The 18,525-nt window shown below is 39.3% G+C and overlaps 1 protein-coding gene across 7 annotated transcripts in view; it reads left to right on the plus strand.

The window, feature by feature from the left end:
* LOC118419597 (septin-11-like) overlaps positions 1–15,066 on the plus strand; it is a 32,655-nt gene extending 17,589 nt beyond the window's left edge. For 2 of the 7 annotated variants that reach the window (XM_035826049.1, XM_035826048.1), the window contains 10 exons: positions 80–161; positions 765–905; positions 1,458–1,503; positions 1,767–1,838; positions 2,269–2,358; positions 2,765–2,861; positions 3,418–3,586; positions 5,301–5,433; positions 6,061–6,254; positions 12,335–15,066. In XM_035826049.1, the coding sequence (XP_035681942.1) occupies positions 80–161; positions 765–905; positions 1,458–1,503; positions 1,767–1,838; positions 2,269–2,358; positions 2,765–2,861; positions 3,418–3,586; positions 5,301–5,433; positions 6,061–6,254; positions 12,335–12,485 (1,175 nt within the window). In that variant the 3' untranslated portion in view covers positions 12,486–15,066. The other 5 variants (XM_035826050.1, XM_035826051.1, XM_035826052.1 and 2 more) reach the window with 5 other exon arrangements.
* Positions 15,067–18,525: the final 3,459 nt, after the last annotated feature.

An 18,525-nucleotide genomic window follows, 5' to 3' on the forward strand; every position in this document is an offset into this window, starting at 1 on the left:
ACATATACTAGGTAGTTAAATCAGGGCGGGTAAATGTTTTGGTATTTCTTCATGATTTGAATGTTGTCTTCAAACACAGAGATTCAAGAAAGCAACGTGAGACTGAAACTGAACATTGTGTACACTGTCGGCTTTGGAGACCAGATCAACAAGGAAGACAGGTATTAATTGAAGGATAAGATATATGTACAATACATCATTCCAGTGTTCTAGCCAGCATGAAATATTTTTTTGTTCCCTGGATTTTGAATGGGAATCCTGTTGAAGGCACAATGATCCTAGGGGGGTCTGGGAAAACTTTGAAATCTAGAACCTCTGAAATGCTATTTCCTTTATTTTGAGAGGCAAATTTTGCTGGTAGACAAAGCTTGGTTCAATTAATATCAGTGTATATGCTGATTTTTGTTCGACACAGAGAATGGAATGGGCAAAATTTTTGTCTGTCCCCAGCAGCAAAATTCCATCAAAGGATGGACGCTGGCTATAACCCGTCGTCAATCTGTTCACAGGTGTCATTCTTAATTTGGAAAAATTTTCAACCCATCTTTAGGGCTGGTGGAATAAGTTTGGTGACTAAAAGTAAGACAATGTTGAAAAAGTGTTATTAAAGTGCCCTTGTTCTTCACTATAAATTCTACTTTGTTCTTGAAATTTACTTGGACCCGTAAGCCCCAAAATATACAATGTACCGCTACCTCTAGTTGTTGTATGTACATGTACATGTAGTAGATTCTCACGTAATGTTCTTCCCTTTCCGTCCACAGTTACAAGCCCATAGTAGAGTACATAGACCAACAGTTTGAGAACTACCTCCAGGAGGAGTTGAAGATCAAGCGAGGACTGCACATGTACCACGACACACGTGTACACGCCTGTCTCTACTTCATCACACCCACTGGGCACTCGTAAGTGTAACACTCATACAGGGGTTTGCTGGGGGCAGATTGTATTGAGTAAAACATGGATGTCTAGTCACAAGGCTCGAAATACCACCTGCATATGCAGGTTAGTGCAGGTAAATTTGGACCTGTGCAGGTATTTCTGGTGTCTACCTGCACCTAACCTGCACTGGTCCATATACTGGGTTTTATACAGAAATGTCCTATGATGTAGGTGTATATGGAATGTTAGTAGCTGCATTGACTGTTATCATCTATAAAGTATAAAAGAAAAAGCAATGCTAATAACAATGGTTCCTGAACAATTTTAGTATGATCCATTCTTCCTAAATTCAGAGTGGTGCAGGTGAAATTTGTCTAGTGCATGTAATTTTACATGTTACCTGCACCAGTGCAGGTATGCAGAAAAAAGTATTTCAAGCCCTGAGTCAGATTTGGAACCTAATATATGCTGAATAAGAAACTTGTAACATACAATGTAGATAACGTTTTTGATGGTTACAGGTTCTTGTAACTGGTTACAATTGTAAAGAACTGATGACTGTCATATGCTTGCAGATTAAAATCCTTGGACTTGGTAACAATGAAGAAACTTGACTCAAAGGTAAGTACCCTAGAGACCACTTTTGATTATACAGATCATAATACAACAATGTTTGCCTAGGTGTGGCTAATAGAAATATTCAATTAATGTCTCACAGACACTGAAGAGATCTTTGTAGTTTCTGTGGATTATGAATTATCATATACTATTAGATGCTTTAAATCCTGTCATCGGATTGTTCTCTTTGAGCAATTTCTGCATGTTAAGAAATTAAAAAGCTTTTAAACCTGTATTTTGAAGATGTTTTGAATTTTTCCCTGTAGGTGAACATCATCCCCATCATAGCAAAGGCAGACACGATATCCAAGAATGAGCTGCACAAGTTCAAGATCAAGGTATTTGATTTATACAAGTACACTGTATTTCTACATTCGTATGAGGGAGGTTTAGTTGTTAGACCTTAACTATTAAAATCTTTTTACATAAAAGAACCCAAAACACTTATTCAGAGTAGGAAAGACCCAAACTGCTTTGCCAAAGCACGAGTAGTAGTGAAGCCACACTGTACTACTACTTCTACCACTGTACTGCCTCAATGTAATCATGGAGACCCTTTAATCTTTAATGAAGGATGAACCAGTATTTTGGAACAAATGCTAGACACATGATTTCTGCTTCTTTGCACTTAACAAAGTCAAACTTCAGTGATCATCTTCAATGTTGACTTACAATCAAATCTTTCAGATCAGATCAAGTATTGTTGATTACCTGGTTCCTGTTTTTGACTACAAGATGGAAGTGTGTAATTGTTGTTGCTGTCTCCAGATCATGAGTGAGTTAGTGAGCAATGGAGTCCAGATCTACCAGTTCCCTACAGATGACGAGACAGTGGCTGAACTCAACGCTACCATGAATGTGAGTCTTACTCTAGATTTACAAGTCATTAAACTTTCACTCGTATAAGATTTCATTCTCTAAACCTTCTCTGTAATGCCTCTGCCTGGAACAGTGTATGACCTAAAGTTATAGCATTGTGGAGGACAAATCACAGTACACGTGTAGTGATGTACTGTAAATTGATTCATGTCATTTTGTGGGGTATTTTGAGGCATTTTATTTTAGCTGAAACAATTTTGAAGTACAGTAGTAAAGGAATGGAAATACAAATTCTTAATGTTATGAATGTTCGGTTGAGAGGTCAATTGTCACTGAAAAATGCAGAAGTAAGATAACCGCAAAAATTTTACGATTTACTGTATAATGGCTTTGCGCATACCTTTGGTTGGTTGAGCATTTGTAACCATGACTGGTTGTATTGCAGGGCCACTTGCCATTCGCAGTTGTTGGGAGTACAGATGAAGTGAAGGTGGGAAACAAGATGGTGAGAGCCAGGGTGTACCCATGGGGTACTGTACAAGGTGAGATATCACATGAGATGAAAAACACAATGGCCAGGAGTGTTTCAGCTATCCATATACCTTAGGTATTACTAGCCCGGCTACCATCCAGATAGTAGTTAAAACCCAACAAGATTTTTTTATACACTATATACAGTCGCTTCTCTGCTATTCCATCTAGGAACCATGACATCTCTAACGCCTGCAATTGTCCAAATTTTGGACGAGGGTGCTGATTAGTCCATAAACTTGAGCGATAAAAGGAATGGGATCAAGAGCTCATTCAAATGCTAGGCATTCCAACACCTGAAACACCCTCTCTCCGCTTATTGTTGAAATGCTGGTTCTAACGAGCACTCTAGAACTGTAAAAAAAAACGTAAAAAGGAGAGTCGTGAGCATGATTTGTGTTTATTTCTAGGTACTATATGTTTTTATTTTTCGTTTCCTAAAACAGCTCGGCCGGGACCTGGTTGGAAATGTGACAATAGCTAAGATAGGCATTAGAGAGTGAAAAGATAAGTGAGTTATCATATGTATGCATTGCATCATCATCTGCAAATGTGGCACTTTTCCAGTGGAGAATGAGAATCACTGTGACTTTGTGAAGTTGCGAGAGATGTTGGTGCGAACCAACATGGAGGACCTGCGAGAGACGACGCACACGCGCCACTACGAGCTGTTCCGCCGATGTCGTCTGGAAGAGATGGGATTCGTGGACGACGACTCGGATAACAAGCCATTCAGGTGAGACACAATACAGTCTAAAGATTGTTAGAAAACTAATTGAATAACTGGACTTCTCAGAACATGTTCTACAATAATGTTGATAACTCCTCAGAAGTACTTAGTTACTGAATGCTTTTACAGCATATATATATGTATAGGAACTAACTAGAGTTGACCCCCTCTTATTATTAGCAGGACCAATCTAGTCCCTCTATCTTGGGACTGAAATTTGCTTCTGCTCAAACTTGACATAAAATTGATGAATAACTTCGCTCAGCATGCCACGTTTATGAACGAAAATATACAACATAGGTTCCCAAACATTGAGTCGGATAGAAAAAAATTTCATGCTGGTGACAACCCTGAATAGTCAGAGAATGATGAAATGAATGTTGTATTTTCGGAATGCTAAGAGTGACATACATGTACTTTGCCAGGCTTTTGGTAGAAGTTTTGGAAGGGAACGATAAGAGTTTGAATGTATTGGCGTGTGTTTCCCAGCCTACATGAGACATGCAAGGCCAAGAAGTATTGAACTTTGCCTGTTGTTTTTTTTGGTAGAATTTTTGGAAGGGAAAGATGAAGTATTTGAGTTTGAATGTATTGACGTGTGTTTCCCAGCCTACATGAGACATACGAGGCTAAGCGTGTGGAACACCTGAATGATAGTTTGAATGTATTGACGTGTGTTTCCCAGCCTACATGAGACATACGAGGCCAAGCGTGTGGAACACCTGAATGATAGTTTGAATGTATTGACGTGTGTTTCCCAGCCTACATGAGACATACGAGGCCAAGCGTGTGGAACACCTGAATTTCTTTATTTCTTTATTTCTTTATTTGAATTCACCACATGCAAAAACAAGTGGAAGGGAGGACAAAACAGGTGTATCAACACCTTTACAAGTTGTCCTCCCAAACCTGAAATGATAATAGAAAACAATACGAAACCAAAAGCAAACAATAAACATTAGACATCAAAAGTCAGTAGACATGAATATACAATTCGGAAACAATTATACATAGAATTGATTGTATACAAAATTATCAAATATCATTATATACAGAGTAAAAAGCTAATTACAATACTAATGTAGCCTTAAAGCAGTGCAAGAGGCACACCCACAAGATGTGGACCAAGAGCAGGGGACGTCGATATTGAACTGGGTGTCAAATCTCACAAACGTGGCTCTCACAAGCGATCGCTTGAATGTCAAGATGTTAGACTTTTCAGTGGCTTGAACCCCAATATTACGGAGGACAGGACTCAGCTGATTCCAGATGGTGACCAGCCTTGGTATGTAAGAAGAGCTGAAGGCTGATGTCCTTACTCTAATGGGGGTAAGCATGTGAGATCTGAGATATCTAGAGGGTCTGGAAGGGAAGGATACATACTTGTGAACAATTGGTTTAGACTTGATATACACCATGACGTCGCATACTTCGCGCCTGTGCGAAAGAGGCAACAGACCAAGGGTGGAGAGACGTTCCTTGTAGGTCAGGGTGTTCGAGTGGGCTCCTAGAATGAATTTAGTCGCCCGCCGTTGCACCCCTTCTACAAGGGACATGAGTTTGCGGGACTGAGGGGACCACAAAGGTGAGCAGTATTCTAAGATGCTTCTCACCAATGTGGTGTACAGTGCCTTGCGTACATCAGTGCTAGAGTTGAACCCGATTGTTCTTTTGATGAAACATGAATGATAGTTTGAATGTATTGCCGTGTGTTTCCCAGCCTACATGAGACATACGAGGCCAAGCGTGTGGAGCACCTGAATGAGCTTCAGAGGAAGGAGGAGGAGATGAGACAGATGTTCGTGGTCAGGGTCAAGGAGAAGGAGGGAGAGCTGAAGGAGGCTGAGAAAGAAGTAAGTATTGTTCCGTTTCTGACAGTCCCATATCTGTTTCCAATGCAACATGTTCAACAAAAGAATCTCAAGTGTATAGTCTAGTAGTAGCAGTTTGCAGTATACTAGAGCGGCTCTGTCCAGTGGGTTCACATTTGATGTCCGTCTTAACAAACTCTTCAAAGATTTCCTTAGTCTCGGCAATGTCTGTAGCCTGATAACTGCAAATTGAAGTTGGTGTTGATGAAGCCACTGGCTTGTTCAACGTGTCTATACCACTGAAGTATGGACCAAAATAATTGAACGAGCCATGTAATTGGGGGACTGCTAGGACATGTTGACTTCAAGTTCTTACTGTGTGTAGGGAAAATGTGAATATTTAATTTAAATCGCCCATTTCAAAAACATCAAAAGTTTTTGGCCTTCAAACTTCAAATCTTTTGTACCTTTAAGTTAAGAAAATCCTTTTGTGTCAGGTCTGGGCGGTTCATTTCTGGAGCTGAGTCTTATAATTTGTAGATTCTTACCTCTTCTTTTAGCCATTGATTTGGATAAGAAATCTTAATTTTATCCCAGTTGATGGACAATGTCTATATACACTCCGAGGCAAGGGTTTCGTTTTTATAGCCTCTTGTACTTTTGCCCCAGCTCCACGCCAAGTTCGACCAGCTGAAGCGGCAACACTCTGACGAGAAGAAGAAACTGGAGGAGAAAAAGAAGATGCTTGAGGAAGAGATCAACCTGTTCAACAAGAAGAAACAGGCGGCCATGGCAGCGCAGCAGCAAGCCCAGCAGGCTGCCGCCTCTGCCACACAGACCATCCCCAAGGCACACAAGAAAAAGTGAGCTTCTCTGTCTTCCTTCCTCAAGTCTTTCCACAACTTCAGGACCAGTTTTGCCAAAAAACTGCATCCATGCATCCATGCTTCCATATCTCACAAAGCCTCAAACTTACATATACAGGAAATAGCTTAAATCCTCCCTGAATTGTGTTTTAAGTCTGTTACAGGAAAAATCACAACACAACATTTTACAAACATTTGAGAAGTAGAAACAATCAGAGGGCAAGCAAGAGATCCACGCATGTGAATTGTTGAATAGTCTTACACCATAGTGAAGGAATGACCTTCCTAGCTGTTCAGTTTTAGCTTTTGGCAAGGCATATCCAGACTAATACTATAGCTACAGATTACAGATTCAAAATGGGTGGTCAACTGTAACAAATGATGTCAGGCCAAAGTACCGGAAGTACACGCAACAGTATTTCATTTAATACCAGGGCTCGAAATACTTTTTTTCTGCATACCTGTACTGGTGCAGGTAACATTGAAAATTACTTGCACCAGACAAATTTTACCTGCACCATTATGAATTTAGGAAGTATGGATCATACCAAATTTGTTCAAAAACCATTGCTATTTTTTCTTTTATACTTCACAGGTGGTAACAGTCAATGCAGCTGATAACAATCCACATACACCTACATCAGTGCATCATAGGACATTTCTGTATAAAACCCAGTACGTGGACCAGTGCAGGATAGGTGCAGGTAGACATCAGAAATACCTGCAGTTTTACTTGCACTAACCTGCATATGCAGGTGGTATTTTGAGCCCTGATTACAGATTGTTGTTTGAGGAGGATTTGTTTTGAGGAGGGAATCATTGGTTGCTGTCTTGGTTGTCCTTGACGTAGTTACGGCAAGACTGGTCCTGATGGTCCTATGTGTTCTCTTTATTTCTGGCCAACGTTTTGTTTTATCTGACCATTAAGCTAGCATGTCCAAACTGTAAGAATACTCCAAAGAATTTTAAAGAGAACTACAAAGATTCAATGTTAAATGGAGCAAATTTATGCTAGTGACTTAAATAATTTGGGTGTTTTTGAAACAAATGTTCACTCAGAATTGAAGGCACAATGCCAAATGTTTTTGGCCGGATGCTTTAATTCCATTCAGGATTTTATGAAATGTACAACCTATATTTGGATTTCAGCAGTAAGAAAAAAATTCAAACATTTCAACGAGTCAATCATATTTAATTCCAGAAGGGAGGGAGTACTTCCAGTTTTGACATGATAATCATAATCTTACACTACAGCACATAGACTCTTATTATTTATGCCTAGAAAAATGAAATTCAAGAGTCAGTCCCTACAACTCATTGTACCATTATTCACGTAGGAAAATGTGTTACCGATTCTTGTACATGTAGAACGTACCCTCCAGGTTAATAGAGTTGGTTATTTTACACCAGTTACTTTTATATTTTCCCTTGGTTACAGAGCCTGAGTGTGGCTAAGTTACAGAGCATAAGGGGACCATTCCAACTAAACTTTAGAATCTGTAACTACTACTAGGAACTGATATCATAGTTAACGCATGGCTGTTAAATGCAAGGTTGTGAAGCCATGTACATGTATGAATGTAAAATGTATGAAATGTGAATTTTGGAAACTCACGTTTAGTTGTTATGATGAAATTTGGCAACTAGCAACACATAACATATATTCTCATAGAGTATATAAAGTATATAGGTATGCCCCGACAAAATGATGTAGTGAAAGTTCATTTGATACTCACAACCATTCCAGTGTAAAGACTTGTTGTTGCTTTAATTTTATTTTACTGTAGAGCGGAGTTTTCCATCTATGTAGGAGTTGCTATTATTTTTCTTTATTTCATTTAATGTATTATGCTAGGAGAACAGGTAGCAATAGTAACATTGTGTCACATTGAATAGGTCTTGTTATTTTAATCAAAAATTGGCAGAAAGTTGGGGTAGACGCTTGTGTACCCAATCTTTGTAACTATTTTTGCAACTTCTAATGGCAATTTCACATGGGGTTTCTGGTGAACCCATTCATTCATCATTTGATGTCTGAAACAATACATTAGCACAATACATGAGCAGAAGTGACAGAAAGAAACATACAATACCCTCAAGTGCCTTGTGGTCAAAGCTGTATAATGTAGAGGTGTTGTTGCACATAAATCTTACATTTGACCAACTCAATTGGACAATTTTTGAAATCCTTTCATTTCACCATTTCATATCACTAAAAGTAGATTCTAGTCTACATATGCTTTGAATTGTTAACCTGCACAAAATTTAAACACAGCTCAGAAGAATTTACTGGTTTTTCATTTTTCTTGTTCATCGAGTAATTCTGTGACAGCTTCTGAATTTTTGTTTTTATGCTAGGAAAACCACACATATAAAGTTGTTGCAGCATGCACCTACACTTACATGTAACCTTGCTGCATTTTTTCTCACATAATTCTCTCCACACAATTTTTAATAACACTATGAGATGAATGAATTTTTGTATCCAATGTGAATTCTAACAGTGTTACCTTGTATCTTAGCATGCTTCCTTGGTAACGAAGGATCGATCACATTGCATGGTATGTATGACAAAGCATTTATCGTGTATGTATAGGTGTCACGTGGTGTGCGAATAGTTACTTTTGTATCCATTTCTACTGTAATGATTATGATAATGATAATAATAAAAATTGTATTGTCTTCCAAGAGTGGAAATTGTGCCTGGCTTTCCTTATAAGGTGTTGGATGGCTTGTATAGTTATTAAAAAAGCAAGCATGCAAAGAACTGTCGAAGTACAGCACTGCATGTGAAATTCATTGTAGAATTTTCACTCTCTGTGTAGTAACTGTGGAAAGCATTTTGTCAGAATGTGCATGTCAGTATTTGTAGCGTGGTGTTGCTTATGTTAATATATTAATGATATGTTAGCTACATATATTAAAATCATAAGGATCTACCATATTTGTAGATGCCTTTAGTGTGTGTGTTGGCATAACAAATGATACAAGTGAAGATATTACATTGTTATCCAGAATTGGGTGCATCATATTATACAAAACGTGTCTCTCATGTTGACAAATGTGGAATTGAAACCAGAACACTTTACAAAGTCATTAGATAGCAAAGAAAATGGACTTGAAGTAGATCTTTCCGGTACCCAATATTTTCATAGTTCCAGCCAAAATAAAAAATCCCTTCTATCAATGTATGGTTCACATATGAAAGGGAACTTCGGTACTTTTTAAAATATCAAATTCCTAGGTATTATAGAATAGGCTTTCAAAAATGTGTAACAAGTACTTGCCTGTACTATGGTGTAAGAAAATAAAGCTGAGATTCAGTATGTTTTGAAAAGAATAGTCCACCTGCCTAGAACTGTAAGAAACTGTTGCCAAATTTAATGATGTGTTCAAGTTTTGTCATAATTTCATTAACAATGGTTCATAGACTTATTATTAGCATTTATTGATGAATACAAACTTTAAAGCACATTTAACTGTAGCATGCCCTCAAATGTTCGAGATGTTCGTTTAAAAAATGTACTGAATTCCTATATCTGATTATCACAAAGCAAAGGTCATATACCACGTAGTTGAACAAGAGAGCAGAGACCCCTAGCAGCCTGTGGTTCAACTGCATGCAATGGTTCCTGTCATCCCAAGTTGAAATGAAAGTACTGACTTTTGGAGTTAATGTACCAACAACGAAGCAAGCACTAACTTTTAAATTTTTTATCCATTAGCTTCATGGCATGTTGCTCTCCAGCAAAATGTATACTATCGCTTTTTCCCTTGTTTTGTTTTCAAAGTTAAAGCTTGAACTTACAAAAGCTCAGTTCATAGATCATGAATCAAATGACTAGCAACCTTTAGCCAACACTGTAGGCAATGTTATTGAAATTTACTTTCAGCCCCCACTGCAAGAAACAAAGACGTTGCTCCTTTGTAGTTGCCAAAAAATTCTCTCTAGTATACTTTTGTAGTGTCAAGCAAGCTTCCATGTAACAATGGCTTGACGTTAATGCTGCAGCCTGCTATGCATTGCATGACCCATACAAGGATAAAGCATGGCACAGCAAATGCAAACTAACAGATAATTGTCATGTTTTTCTAGAAACGACCAGTAGTTTAGAGCTACAGTGTATCAAAAGTCTGTTGCCCAGTAGAAGTCAGACACTGCTCCAGTATTATTGAATATGTCAACAAAGGGTGTTTCCTAAGGTGTGGCTGGTGTTGGGTGCCAGGATTAAAATGAGCAATATGCAGTTTTCAAACTTGTCAGTAGGGGGCGTGGAAGTGTATGATAAATCCTTAACTATGATAGATGTGTCTATCAATTAACTTACTGGCGGTTTGGGTTGAATAATTGTGCCACCCTCGTTAATATTGACTAAAAATAACCTCAAAAGGGTTGTCTGTAAGATCCAAATGGTCTAACAATTGTAAACACTTTGAGAGCAGGTTTTTAACTTCAATAGAACTTTAAAAATTAGATATTCAGAATCCAACCCCTAGATTTGCCAGACTTGCTTATTAAAATCTTTTTGTTTTGATTTCAATGTTCATCCTGCATACTTATCCCTCAGCCCAAGAACTGCATCAGACTTTTTTTCCTTTATTTTGAGCTGAAAACGCAAGGGGCTTTGGGCTCTGCACTAGCAGCTTGTAGGGTGAACTTGTCAACAGTTCCATGCTGTATACCTTTGGTCTTTGCTTTAGGTTGGACTCCTGGAAGTAGGGACTTAGCGCAAGGTAAGGTGTGGTCTGTGCTGGCGTAACAGGCTTCTGTCTTTTGTAGAGCGTTTTCATGTCACGTCATGGAGGTGCATCTGCTTTTCAGTGAATCATACCAATTTTTTATCAGGGCTGTCTTACGGTTTAAATATTTTTCCATCTTATTGTTTTGGAGCCAATGTTGATTTTCCTATTAAAATCTGTCATTTTAAGCAGATGAAAACACATTCTCATCAATTTTATGCACGGAAGTTCAGATTTTCTGGGATGAATGGGGTGAAATTTTTGTCCTTCACAAGAAGAAAATTTCCGTCTCAGGACAGAGGGATGGGTCCTGAAGACTGCCCTGGTTTTGACCCTATCTAACTCAATTGAATGTAGATGTAAGTTCACAATATCTGAGCAAAGGTTCATTGGAGGAAAAAGATATTTGGCACAGATGTTCACTAGTTGTTGTTCTCTTGTACCTAAAGAAGAGGACACCAAAAGATGACTTAAAACTTGTTGATAACACAAAATTTTGGATACTACGATCCATTGAAGCAAAAATTGAAAATAGTTGCACCAACATGGCCATCAGTTTATTTGACGTGGAACTTGTGAAAATGCTCTACATGTATTCTATCCACTCATACCACCCCATGCTGTCCTTATGTGTGCTCCAAAGCTACTTACCAGCCAGCTTTTTGCATCCACATTAACTGATGAAGCTAGCTGCAAAGAGCTTAGTATACGTGGATTTTCTGTCCTGTAGTTTGTCCCCATCTCTCCAACAGTTGTACTGTTTGCTGTGCTTGGCTTGGTGTGCTTTGTGTTTGCCATACCATTCACTGCTGCTTTGTATGTGGGCCAAACGTAACATTCCCCTAAAATGCAGTGAGGTACTTTCATTTCAAATCGACTCACAGGCTGAGGACTCCCATCATCCATGTATAAACGAGTTACCATGGAAACAATGTCCATCTTCCACGAGCTCTTTGCCTCATCCAACTCATGCTGAATCTCATCTTCATTTGTGTACGATCCTTATCATCATGTTCTGATTGTGTGATTGTCTACTTACAGCTTTCTTTGTGCTGTAGTTCAGTGCTTCATTTTTTTGTTTTTTCTCTAACCTGTTCTCTACTATCTTCTCTTATTTGTTCCTTCTATCTGAAGGGTACTGAGGAAGAAGCCATAGGCACACCACAAGCAATAGCTGCTCGGGTGGGTGAAGGGCTTTGGAGGGAGGTTACCGTATATTCGCCAACACCAACAGTCACTCCAAAACCACGGAACTCGTGTCTTCCCCCCTCAGACTGCGATAGATTCTGCCTCGATAGATCCAACCCTCTCTGCTGTTGTGTGTGTGTGCCGTTCAGATCTCGGCCGCCGTCTCGTGTCTGGCGGCTGGTTGGCTGCTGGGCGTTCCCCCCGACCGACAGTCATCCGGGAACGCCGGACTGGCGACATCCGGCCTCTTCAGACGTCCACAGAAGAAACGTGCTCCAGAATCTATTTCCGTCGTACTAGAGTAGGTAGAGTGTACACTGGGGGACATTTTCCTTTACAAATCATTGAAAGCCATATTGTGATTTCATGTATGCTGCACTTTGAACTGCTGACGCTCCTTAATTTTAGAACCTTTTGTAGAAGCTATCACCTGCGAGTAAGCATATTGTGTATATTCCAAAGTGTGTTCAAAGCTGTGGCAGCTACATTTCCCTTCAACTCCAAAATAAGAAGCTTTGTCAAAAGATGGCAAAACATTTTTATATCTGTATGTATTTATATGGAAATATAATATCCAATTATTGCTTCAGGAAGCCTTTGTTAAAATTTGTTGACTTTTTTCCTTTTTATCAATTTTCGTCTGTCTGATTGTTGCTACTTGTACAAAATGGCCCCTTCTGTACACTGGTTGCTACTAAAAACCAAGACCATGGCTTTTATAACCATAATCACATAGCATAATATTGATAAGACACTTTGAGGAGGTTATATAATTGGTTATGGCATCTTTGCACTGTGCAATATTTAAACTGAATGAGGTAGTGTATTAACCTGATACAAACAGTACTTTTTATGTATATGTAATGATAAATGGTGTTAATTTTTTAATGCAAAAGCGTAGACTTGTGGGCAGCATCTTAGCATAAAACTTACGTCTTTGGCTTCGCCTTGTAGATAGCTTTGACCAGAATTCTCAAGCAAAATACTAGTAGATGATAAACAACACTTACATAAAACTGCTGTAACAAAAAATATGCACATGTTTGACACATGTATGTACTGACGATAGATGGGTATTCAATGTTCAAAATGTTCCTTTGCCTTTAATTTTCGGGCACTGGTAAGAATGGCACCAACAAAACTGTTGTTTTCTTATAGTGCGGATAGAAAAACTATGACATTAGGAAGTTTTGTTTCTATGGCCGCTACAAATGTAGTCCTGACACTTTGACTAGACTGATCAAGTCTTCCACAATTACGGTCTTAAGACGCACTGTTTCATTTGATCAACTTTTTCTCTGTCTTTATCTTCACATAAATCAATCCAAGAATCCGACAAATGAATGAAATTCATACAATTCTTTTCAGCAAAGCATCTTTATGCACTCTCCCAATGAGGGAAGGTATTGAAGATTTTCTTTATTTCCTTACCATACCCTAACAATGTACAATGTAAGCTGTACCTTTACCCTTACATTTCTTAACACCATTTGTTCAAGACTCGAAATGACTCAAGAGATCTTAGAGGGAGACCATTATGTGAAACAAGTGGTGATATTTGCCAGTGTAGCATAGGTGAAAACTGCCTACAATTTGGCAAATGTATTGAATTCCCATTCTATCTACCATGTGAAGTACAATGTATGACACACACATCAGCAAAGGTATCTTTGTGGAAAGCTTTCGAGACAGATAATTGCAAACAACATACACAGACGTATGGAAAATAGGGTACAAGCCATCATAGCAATGTGAGAAAAGCGATCAATAAGCCATCACAGTCAGTACAAAATGTATGTGGTAAAACATTTCTACAAATATTCGCTTTTAGATAAAAGAAACAGATAATCTTGCATATACCGTGAATAGCTTTTGTACTTGTAAAATAATATTGAAAGGTGGAGGGGAGTGTAAATTGGAACAGGTACAGTAGAGTTAGACCTGCTTTTAGTACCACAAGCTTTGACATTGTGGAAGACCTGGAAGTTGATATGGGGGGTTTAGGAGTCAAAACTCGCTGCTGATATGAAAAACGTGCCGTATTGTGGGAAAATGAATAAACGGTCCAGTCATACTGGATGCTGTACATGTGAAGGATAGTGTAATTGTTGCCACATCAACTTTAAACCCATCTGAAATGATAAAGAGAGAAGACTTTGATTTGAAAACCTGTGTCACTCAACTTTTGCAGATGACACAGGGCAGACAAAGGCAACGTCTAGATTCTTGCTATTCCACATAAGGAATGACCCTTACAAAGTATATGGGACGATAGTTTTTGAGTAATACTTGTTGATGAAACCTGGAGAACTTTGATTTTTGTAGCAGTTCAATTTGATTCTCAGTTATCAACAACTAGAAATTACAAGAAATGTAGCTTTTGAGTTGATTAGTGAGACAGATTCGATGCAACAACCAGTGTATCTTTGCTGCATCCTTCTGGACAAGATCAAATCATTGATTGCTAAAGGAAGTGACATCATCATCGCCATGACAACGAGCATGATGTCACATCCTGCCATATCCAAAGCTTTGTACTTGGTCTACCTGAACAATGAGATGTTGAACATACTGGCAGAAAGCTACCCAGCACGTAGTAGGGTTGGAATTATGCATTTTACCGGGGACTTTTGTATCGCTTCATGCAATAAATCATGTCTTTCAAGTTTGACCGTGAACTTGTAAGGGATTTACTTGGTGCTATATATTTCTGCCAGGCTAGTGGGGTTAGGTATGCTTTATTAACAGTTGTACTGTAAGAAAAAAACATTTCATGATCGTACAATGATATACTAGTAGTACTATAGCTACACACAATTATAAAACATGTATTGCATTTCTACTATGAGAAATAAACTGAAAAGATCCACAGTTTTTCTCTGCAGTTGTCACTATGTCTTATTGGCCAAACCTTGTGTTTCGGGAGTTTTGTGGTGACCAAAGTTGTGGTTCTGTGGAGACATCTAGCGTTTCAGATGCATAATGCAGAGAGAATATCGGCAAAATAACACAAATTATAACTGCATGTATGACTGGTTTTCTGTTGTAGACACACGAATCTTTCATCCACATAGTGGTACAATGTATGTAAGGACATCTAGCCACATTATTCTACACAATATACCATAATTCGATATATTATTACGCCAATTTGCAAGAGCGTTACTCATGCACTTGTATGTCAATATGTTACCCGGTTTATTGTTCTGCAGTACTTATCGGAAATACTAGGCGTCTCTTCAGGACCGTACTCTGATACTTATCTGCAGTATGTATTTGAAAAGCTAGGAGTCTCTCCTGTACTATCTTTTAATCATAGTGAAGCCCTTCTATATCTTGACGTCTCTCAGCTGGTGCCACATCAAACCACAAGGATTACAGTAACGTTACGTCTATGACAATAGTTTGTTAATGACCGATCCACACTGAATTTGTGTTGAGAAATAGCAAAAACAACCGACATGCTTATCAGTGTTTACAGACCTTTACAGTCCGCTGAAAGTGGTCAAAAGAAAAAAAAGTATTTCTTGCACGTTTGTAGCTTCAGAACTTGGCACAAAAAAACGAGCCAAACGCAATTGTACAAGCACAGTCATAATGTTCCTAGAGGCAACACAAACCAAAGGGCTGTATCCATCCAGCCCAACCACCGTGTCCAGAACAAACCCCAGACCATATATGTATGCTGGGATGAGATGACGTGCGCTCAACAAGCCTACACTGATGTGTGAAGCCAGAGGTTCCTTCTGACAGCTGGTACAAAACGGGCCTGTACAGATGAGAGCCAGCAGGCCTTGGAATTATCGCCCCTGCAGTACACAGCCGAGCCTGTATACATCAACCTACATACCAAAACTTCCTTCCTGCTTTCGCGGAAAACGCTGATCTTTGACTCTCATCTTTCCCGTGATTTTTGGACCCGACAGCTGCCCTTCTGACGCAAGCTCCTGGCGATTTTCTTAGAGAGGGGCGCCGCAACGTTTGAAGACTTCTTGATCTTTAAGACTTCAACATTGTACGAGAAGGACGTCGCAGTGGAAGTGGGATATTTTTCTTGGATGTTTGAATGGATGCCACTCTGAGACGGTTCCATGGGCGTTCTTAGACTGGACGGGCAGCTCTGGAAAAGTAAGTTCTATCCCTCTTCCTGTCTTAAACTATAGTGTGAGTCTTAAGCCTCATGTATGCCTTCTAATGTGTCTTATATCTTTGTGGTTGCTTAAATGAAGGTCGAGATTGTTTTCTAATTCTCTGAGGCCATCATGGCGAAGGATGAATGTATTCTGTGTGACAGCGAAGCGGAGTCTTCAATCAATCGGCTCCACGATGCAGAATCCCGAAAGAAGAGCAATTCTTGTTCTAATCCGACAGAATAAATACAAGAAAATGACGTATATTGAGAGGGAGTATGTTGTGGTTGCGTGTCGCTCAGAACAAACGCCTACGATCAGACGATACGCAAACCAATCTGATGTAAGATAGCTCAAGGCGATGTCGTGAAATATCGCGCTATACCATCTATGACGTTCGCGCCTTTTTCTCATCATCTTCGTCCATTGAAGTTAACAAATAACGGACGGTCCCTTCAGCAAGAATCGCAGATCTTCCCTCTGCCTGACTGGACCTTGAGATTCCTCTCCCGTGTCGTCACGTCTGTGCCATAGTCCCGCTGCCTGGGAGCGTGCAGTTCACATGGACAAGGTTGGTGACAGGATAGCACACCCCACCACCACCGCACGGTGCTAGAAATGATCCTCCCCTTTACCGCAGCATTGACGTTGGTCCCCGCCTGTTGCTAGGATACCGCCGGTGGAAGATTACTCCTGATCTTCGGCGGCTCAGGAGAGTCACATCACCGCTTATCTCCCCACGGAAGCGTTGTTAGAGCAGGGGACTGTGCAAATGTCGGTTCAACGTCCTTGGTTACTGCCTAAACAGAGATCGTGACATGGTTCTCTTTCAAATGATGACGAACGGTCATTTTTCCCTATCACAAGTTATTGAACCAGAGCGTGAATCTTAAGGTATCTCGGTTGGCTAAATTGGCATTTTGACCTTCCACTGTTTTCTTATTAATGGATTAAGAAAGAATAGAGCCGTAATGAATGTTGATAGATGGGCATGAAAGAATTCTAAATCTGATTTTTTGGGGGCCAAATTGATGTCGTCATCATTTTTATTGCCTCTGATATTATTTTTTTTCTATGACAAAATACAGCACTTTGGTACATACCACTGTAATGAAACTTTGTTTTTCGTTGCGTAATGATGAAAGCTACAAACTCGCGGTTGCGCAAATTGACATCTACTAATGATCTGTAGTAATTAGAAAATGTTTGTTTTCATCTAATTAAAAAAATTGATTCTTAATAACTACAGATCGTTAGTAGATATCAGATATCGTTAGTATCACACATGTCTTCTTAGATAGATCTTAATGTCTATGACTGTATGAGGCCAACTTGGACAAGGATCTATTATCTCTAGCCAATGAAAAATTAAAGTTGATGCCAATAAATATGCATGCTGTTGAATTATGCTTGGTCCGTTTTGTGTTTTGTTGTCTTTTATACCGTGTTTTTCATTCTCCAAAACTGTCCGGTCGGGCCCTTTAAATTTGTGGGAATTGACGTAAGCCTAAGCAGGGGGGTGTAGAAATGTCGGCTCTACCTTCTTGGTTACGGTGTATACATATTGTGATCGTGACGTGGTTAACTCTTTCAAATACTGACGTCAAACGAAACGAATTTTTCTCGGAAAACGACGTCGGTTGCTAGGAAAAGTCAGCGCCCTGCCACAGGCATCAATACTGTAAGGCATCAATAACGTTTCATCTCACGTTTCTACACAGGGATGCTGTTTTAGGGGCCTTCAGAGACTGTCTTCGTGAATAATTCTATTCTAAATGCTGACTTGAATTGAAATTGATTTATTACGAAGGCGCATACGTTTGCAAAGAAACCTATGGTGCTCAAAATTACCCGCGCAACAGGTAACAGGTCTTTCAGATTGATATTCATACGGCGTAGTGGTACACCTGTTGCGTCAAATATAGAGACCATGAAATGGACACTGCATGCGTGTTTGCAATCTTTTGAAATGCAATATTGAAACTGACGTGTACGAAATATTTCCCCATTACTAGCAGATGATATAGTTAGACAGATATGAAAAAAACACGTTCGTTTAGAAATTGCTTTGTGGCTCCGCACAACGATTTTTATGTTCACATTGCTTCATGTTTTAATTTGAGTCTCTGATTTGTTTTCTCCCTTGTCGGTGCCTCATTGTGTAACGTTAGATTTGATTGGCTCCGGCTGGTGCTAGTATCAACGACACC

This window comes from Branchiostoma floridae, chromosome 7 (assembly GCF_000003815.2).
Source record: "Branchiostoma floridae strain S238N-H82 chromosome 7, Bfl_VNyyK, whole genome shotgun sequence".
NCBI lineage: Eukaryota > Metazoa > Chordata > Leptocardii > Amphioxiformes > Branchiostomatidae > Branchiostoma > Branchiostoma floridae.